Here is a 6,769-nt window from a genome sequence, read left to right as displayed (position 1 = left end):
TAAAGCAATTTTATCTAATTAATAAAATAAATATTAAGATAAATTTATGATAAAATTTAATATTTTAACTTAATAGTATCTAAATAATACCCATTTGTATCTTCACATTAATCATAATTTTTATCACTTGAACACTTAATACAGTTTGTTGTACATTTTTAGCAAGTTTAGCCACTATTAATATATAAATTAATTAATATAATCATTTATTAATCTAAAAATAATTGAAAAAAGTAATAATTAATTTAATTTTAATTACAAAATACTATCAATCCTCATTAATTAACACCAACCCCCCCCCCCCCCCCCCCAAATTTTTACCCTCTGATCATTCTAAAAAAATTGTTTTCTTGGGTGTTAATATGTTCGGGTGTTAATTAATGAGGATTGATAGTATAATAAAATTTTTAAATGAAATAACATTTAATTATTTTTAAATCATGAAACTTAATAAATAGATAGCTTCTATTTCATTAATTGTACTTAATTTAATTTTGAACAAACTAATTTAAATAAAATATTATTATTAATTTTTTACTTAAAAAAACTTCCATCATCACATATTTAATCGCAAGAGTCTTTAGTCCTTAATAAATTAATAAATAAAAAATAAACTTAAAAGAATCTTGATCAATAATAATTAGTTACTTATTAAATTATTAACCAGACTAGCATTGGGTGCATTTTTAACTATTAAAATTATTGTTTTATAATGTTCTTTGTTTGAAAGTAATGAAATTTTTGTTACAAAGAATTTTAGTAATTGTAATTTTGGAATTCACAAGACTTTTAGGCAGTGGGCTAATCGCAAGGAATACAATTATTATCATTTATATTTCTAATTATAAAATCAAATTTATTAATAAATTCCTAAATAAAATATTTTACAATTTTTTTGAGCCTTGAGGACAGCTGACACATTTATCACTTTAATTTATGATAATAATTTAATTAATTAATTTCATTAATAATTTTTTATGTTTTTCATATATTTTTTATTATTTATAACAATTTAAAATAAAATCAGTATTTTAATGACAAGTATACTTATTCATTTATATTTTAAAATAATTATTCGATATTTAAAAAATTGTCTTAAATATTATATTTGTTTTTAAAAGAAAGATTCATTACATATAATTTTTAACAGAATTATACAATAGAAATATATATTATATAAAAATTTTTAATTTATTTAATTTTTTAAATATTCAAATTAAGTTTTTAGTTTAATCTAAACCCTTAAATTTTTCATTGGCATATTGCTATAAATTTTATTATTTATAACTTATTGATTTTATTTTAAAAAAGATAAACAAATTTAGTTTAATATACAAAAAAAAAATTAAGTATAATCTAAAACAAAACATTCGCCTTTACTCAATATACTTTTTTTTAAATTTACATAGTATGTATTCTAATTTTAGCCTTCTAAACTATTAAACTATATATTTAAATAATTAAATAAATAAATAAATAGATGCTTTTATTATTAGATCTTAAATTTAGTATGTACTTAACAATATCAAAAAGTGAAAATAGTTAAACTTTAGAATGAATTGGTTTTAATTTATACTAAAAATATAGATAGTTAATCTATATCCAAATAATTATAAATGCTAGAACTATTCTTAATGCTCTTTTACTTAATTTACTAAATTTAGTTAATACTGATTATAATTTTAATTAATTAAATCTCTTAATCATTTAACAAAAATAAAAAAATTCCTATTAATTTATCATATGTTTTTTTAACTTATTTTTTTGCTGAAACAAACATTTTTTAACCTTTTTTATCATATAACTGCAAAATTATGTTAGAGCTAAAACATCTTTAAAGTTAGCTTTTATCTAATATAACTAAATAAAACTTAAAAATTAATCTATTACTTGTACTATTACGATAAAATAAACAGCTCTTTTAATTATAAAAGCTTTAATTTACACTCTTAACCTGATTAAATCCTACATATTTTTATTTAAAAAATAGAAAAATTAATTAATTATTACTTGAAGTTTGTAAAGGGAATAAATTGCTGTTCGTTAATTAATTATGAATTATTTAATTAGACACTTATTCTAAATCAATTAAGAATTGTATAAAAAAATCTATAATTGGCACTTTTAATTAAGTCAAATCCTTCACATTTTTATTTATTAAACCTTTAAAATTTTAATATAATTTCTATTGAAAAAGCAAGTTTTTTATCTCTAAAAGTTATAATTAAATAATTTAGATAAAAATAAATAATAAACTAAAAATTAATAATGATTTAAAAAAAATCTACTCTTTTAATTGTTGCCCTCCTCATGGCAACTATTTATGCTTAAACTTAAAGCAAATTTAATTATTTCCAAGATCTAATTTAAGATTATACAAAGATTGCTGAAAAAGCTTAAGCAACTGCTGAAACTAGTTAGGTAGCTTTTAAATATGCTTAGAAGATTCTTTAAGAAGCTTAAGCTGCTAATATTAAAGCCTAAATAGAAGTTGCTAATTCTAAGATTACTTATGAATAAGCTGTAAAATATTTTGAATAAGCTTTAGAATAAAATAATAAAGCTTAATAGACCGTCGATAATTAACCATTTGACAATAATTTGTAAAACAAAGCTGATAAGATTAGTGAATTATTGTATAATGCTTTCAAAAAATATGATAAGTCTTTTAATTTGTAAAGACAAGCTCAGTAATTATAATAAGAAACTTAAAAATAATCTGAAGAAGCTTTAAAAAATTTTAAAAGGATTTAGCTGTTTGCTAGATTAGATTAGACTGTTGCTGATTAAACTTTGCTGATTTATAATCGCTATAAAAAGGCTTTTAATTAATATAAGGATGTTATTGAATAGCTGAAGGCTTTATAAGAAAAATTTAAGTAGCCTGAAGAAAAAGTGAAGAATGCAGAAAAAGAAGCTGCCAAGAATGCTGAAGAAGAAGCTAATAAGGGTGTGAAGGTTGTAAATGAAGCTAATAATGATAAAGAAAAAGCTAAGAAGATTGACAATAAATAGAATGCTGAAAAAGAAACTAGTATGGGTGAAGAAGAAAATCTATATGGTGAGAAAACAGCAAAGAATGATGAAGAGTCACAAAAAGAAAAATATGAAGAACTTTAAGAAAAAAATAAACAATTTAATGAAGAATTTGAATAATTACTTAAATTTAAAGAAGAGTTTTAATTGTTTGAAGGTGAATTTTTACAATTTCAGCAAGGTGAAGCTAACAACTATGAAGAAAAAGCTATGAGAGATGAAAAAGATGAAGAAGAACAAGAAGAACAAGAACAAGAAGAACAAGAACAAGAAGAAGAAGAAGAAGAACAAGAAGAAAATGAAAAAGAAGAAGCTATGGGAGATGGTGATGAAACTAAAAAAATTGATAATTAAAATGATGTTGAAATATAATTTTCGAAGGATGAAGAAGTTAAGAATACTGAATAAGAAGCTATGAAAAATGAAAAAGAAACTAAAAATTTTGAAGATTAAAAGAAGGATGATGAAGAAGCTATGAAAGATAAAGAAGAAACTAAAAATCTCGAAGAGTAAAAGGATACTGAAATAGAAGCTTCGAAAACCAAAAATTTTGAAGATTAAAAAAAGGAAGATGAAACTAAATAGCTCGAAGATTAAATGAAGGTTGAAATAGAAGTTTCAAAGGATGAAAAAGCTAAAAAGTCTGAATAAGAAGCTATGAAAGGTGAAGAAGAAACTAAAAATCTCGAAGATTAAAAGAATGCTGAAATAGAAAATAAAACTGAAATTGTTAGAGATAATGCTAATCCTTCTTACGGAAGGGTTATCTAAACAGCCTTAGCTATTACTGCTATTTTATTCGTTCTTTGAAAAATAATAAGAAATCAAAATTAATGTTAAAAGCAAAGAACATATTTTTTTGAACAATTTCTAAATACTTTATTTAATTTGTAAAAATATATATATATATATATTTATGATAATTGTTAACTAGTTGTTCTTAATACTTTATTTAGATAGTTATTTAATAATAAGTAAGTAAGGATATACCAGTTAGGCATTTTTATAAAAATGGCTAACATTTTTTTAATAAAAAAAATATATGAAGGTATATTAGTGTAAGAGAGACTTTTATTATTAAAAATTAAATTATTAATTAATTAATTAATTATATAAGGAAGGAAGGAATTTACTTTTATAAAAAAAGATATTTTAAATTATTATCATTCACCTAATTAATTATAAGTTGATTCAACCTAAGGTGAATGAAGCAGATTCCTATTCACCCATAAAAAATAAAAAATGAGATGAATAAAACGTGAATTTCTATTCAACTTGTGGTGAATATGCTCATCCATCATCCATTTACCTTATTTACCTAAAATCTATTTCTATCAGCATTAGTATATTAGATTTTGATTTTATTATGCTTAAAATATAAAGGAATAAGTATTTATCATTCATTAGAAATAGAATGAATTATTTTACTTAATATTTTTCTAGAACAAAAAATAATGGAACTAATTAATTTAATAAAATGAGATTTATTATTGGCTGGAATAGTTAATTAATTACTTATCTTTGTTTGAAATTCATAGCTTATTTGATTAAGTATATTGTATTACTTAAAATTTATTTATTTTAAATAAGGAAAATATTTATTTTAAATATGCAAAAACAATATTCAACAAATCTTATGAAACATATACATACATGTATACTATATTGTTTTTTTTATTTACATACTAAGTACACTCCAAACTATTAAACTGGAATTTAAATATTTAAAGTAACAGATGTTTTTACAATTCTATTAATAGTCATTATTTAAAATTTAAATACTTTTTCTCGGTTATTTTTATATTTTATGATATATATTTCGATCTTAAATTTTACAATGTATTTAGCAATACCAAATAGAGAAAACACCTTAGTATTTGAATGAAATAGTTTTAATTTATACTAAAAATTTTGCTGTATTCAAATAATAAAAAAATGCTAGAACAATTCTTAAGATTCTTTTACATAATTTTTATTTAATTAAATCTGATATAATTTTAATTAATTCTCTATCACTAAAAATAAATCGCGCGCGTAAGAAGAATTAAAAAAATAATCCTTAATGTGTCTACATTATTTTAATTATTTATTCGAATTGAGTTTTTTGTATCGTAAAAATGAATGATAGGTAGATAGACTGACTCTACCTTTTTAATTCAAGAAAATTTTTTAATCATTTTCTATCATAAAATTATATGCAAAATTATTTATGAGAGAGCTTAAAATTATTAAAGCTCAAAATATCTATCTATCTATCTAATATGACTATATAAAATTAAATAAATCAAAAATTTTAACTATCTATCGTTTTACTATTACTATTACTATTAAAGCAGCTTCATTAATTATAAAATCTTTAATTTACACTTTAAATCTGATTAAATCCTAGATATTTTAATTCATAAATAAAGTTGAATAAATATTTGAATTTTGTAAAAATAGCAAACTATTTTTTTATGCTTCATTAATTATAAAATCTTTAATTTACACTTTAAATCTGATTAAATCCTAGATATTTTAATTCATAAATAAAGTAGAATAAATATTTGAATTTTGTAAAAATAGCAAACTATTTTTTATTGGTCATTCATTCATTAATTATTTGATTAGAATTGTATTTTTATTCATTTTAGAATTAATTTTTTGTTACATAAAAACTATAAATTCTACCTTTTTAATGAAACAAAAATGTTTTAATCTTCATGCATGCATGGCATGTATGCATCATAAAATTGCAAAATTATTTAAGAGCTAAAAAATTATAAAAACAAATTCAATTTATCTAATAAAACTAAATAAAATTAAATAAATGAAAACCTTTTAATATTGATTGTGACTCAAATTATTAAAAGAAAAATTTGACTATTACAATAAAAATAACTATTTAAATTATACATCTAGAATATAAACTTTAATTAAATTAACTCCTTCATACTTTTATTTATTAAATAAACCATTATAGTTTTATACAAATTTCTCTTTAAGTAGCAATTTGTGAGTCTGTCTCTAAAATATTATTATTAAATAATTCAGATAAATATAAATAACTAAAAACTAAAAAATAAAAATGAATATAAAGTAATTTATTCTTTTGATTCTCTTTACTACTATTTATGCACAAAGTTAAAGCAATTTAGCCGATTTCTAAGATATTTTTAATGAATATTAAAAGATTTTGGCAAAAGCTAGTGCATCTTTAAATGATAGTTCTTATGAAGATTTGAGTGCTAGGAGAACTCTTAAAAAATCTGAAACGATTGCTGAAAATGCTTAGAAAAAAGCTGAAAATGCTAAAAAGGATTTGCTTTAAGCTTAAGATGCTTTAAATAAAGCTTCATTATAAAGTATAGAAGCTAAAAAAATTATAAAAGCTTATGAGGAAAGTCCTTGGGATGATGAATTTATAGATGAAGCTGAAGCTGCATTAGAAAATTTTGATTAAGCTCAGGATAATTATGATATATATTCAAATGCTTTTAACGAAGCTTAATAATAGCTTGAAGATGCTTAAGAATAATTGAATGAAGCTAAAAAGAATTTTAAAATAGCTCAGGAGGTTATAAGATTCGATGAGGCTATAAAGTAGCAACTTCTTCTAATACATGAACGTGATAATAATGATTAAAATTTATTTGCTTAATATGACTAGATTATTGATAATCTGAAAGCTTTTTAAAAAAAAATTAGCTAGGCAGAAGATAAAGCTGAGAAGGCTGATAATAAAAAAGACTGA

The 6,769-nt window shown here is 20.8% G+C and overlaps 3 protein-coding genes across 3 annotated transcripts in view; 2 read left to right on the top strand and 1 right to left on the bottom strand. All coding sequences in view use genetic code 6, as the record gives it.

Moving 5' to 3' along the window:
• Positions 1 to 1,055, bottom strand: part of TTHERM_000095648 (hypothetical protein) — a gene marked incomplete at both ends in the record, with an annotated part of 1,457 nt that extends 402 nt beyond the window's left edge. The window contains 7 exons of the mRNA XM_012796591.1: positions 1 to 14; positions 91 to 174; positions 539 to 586; positions 649 to 690; positions 749 to 838; positions 889 to 927; positions 1,048 to 1,055. The exon at positions 1 to 14 is cut by the window's left edge and continues 123 nt beyond it. Of these exons, the coding sequence (XP_012652045.1) occupies positions 1 to 14; positions 91 to 174; positions 539 to 586; positions 649 to 690; positions 749 to 838; positions 889 to 927; positions 1,048 to 1,055 (325 nt within the window). The remainder of the gene's footprint in view (positions 15 to 90; positions 175 to 538; positions 587 to 648; positions 691 to 748; positions 839 to 888; positions 928 to 1,047) is intronic.
• Positions 1,056 to 2,256: 1,201 nt separating this feature from the next.
• Positions 2,257 to 3,846, top strand: TTHERM_00095640 (hypothetical protein; the record flags this gene model as incomplete). Its single annotated transcript, XM_001012113.3, has 1 exon — positions 2,257 to 3,846. The coding sequence occupies exon 1, from the start codon at positions 2,269 to 2,271 to the stop codon at positions 3,844 to 3,846; it is 1,578 nt and encodes a 525-aa protein (XP_001012113.1). The 5' UTR covers positions 2,257 to 2,268.
• A 2,257-nt stretch (positions 3,847 to 6,103) lies between these two features.
• On the top strand, positions 6,104 to 6,769 carry TTHERM_00095630 (hypothetical protein; the record flags this gene model as incomplete). The annotated part of the gene is made up of 1 exon (XM_001012112.1): positions 6,104 to 6,769. One exon carries the CDS (start codon positions 6,104 to 6,106, stop codon positions 6,767 to 6,769), a length of 666 nt encoding a protein of 221 aa, XP_001012112.1.

This window comes from Tetrahymena thermophila (genome assembly GCF_000189635.1).
Source record: "Tetrahymena thermophila SB210 genomic scaffold scf_8254716, whole genome shotgun sequence".
In the NCBI taxonomy this organism is placed as follows: Eukaryota; Ciliophora; class Oligohymenophorea; order Hymenostomatida; family Tetrahymenidae; genus Tetrahymena; species Tetrahymena thermophila.
Note: the sequence above shows the minus strand (reverse complement) of the source record. Positions and strands in the feature narration are given on the sequence as shown.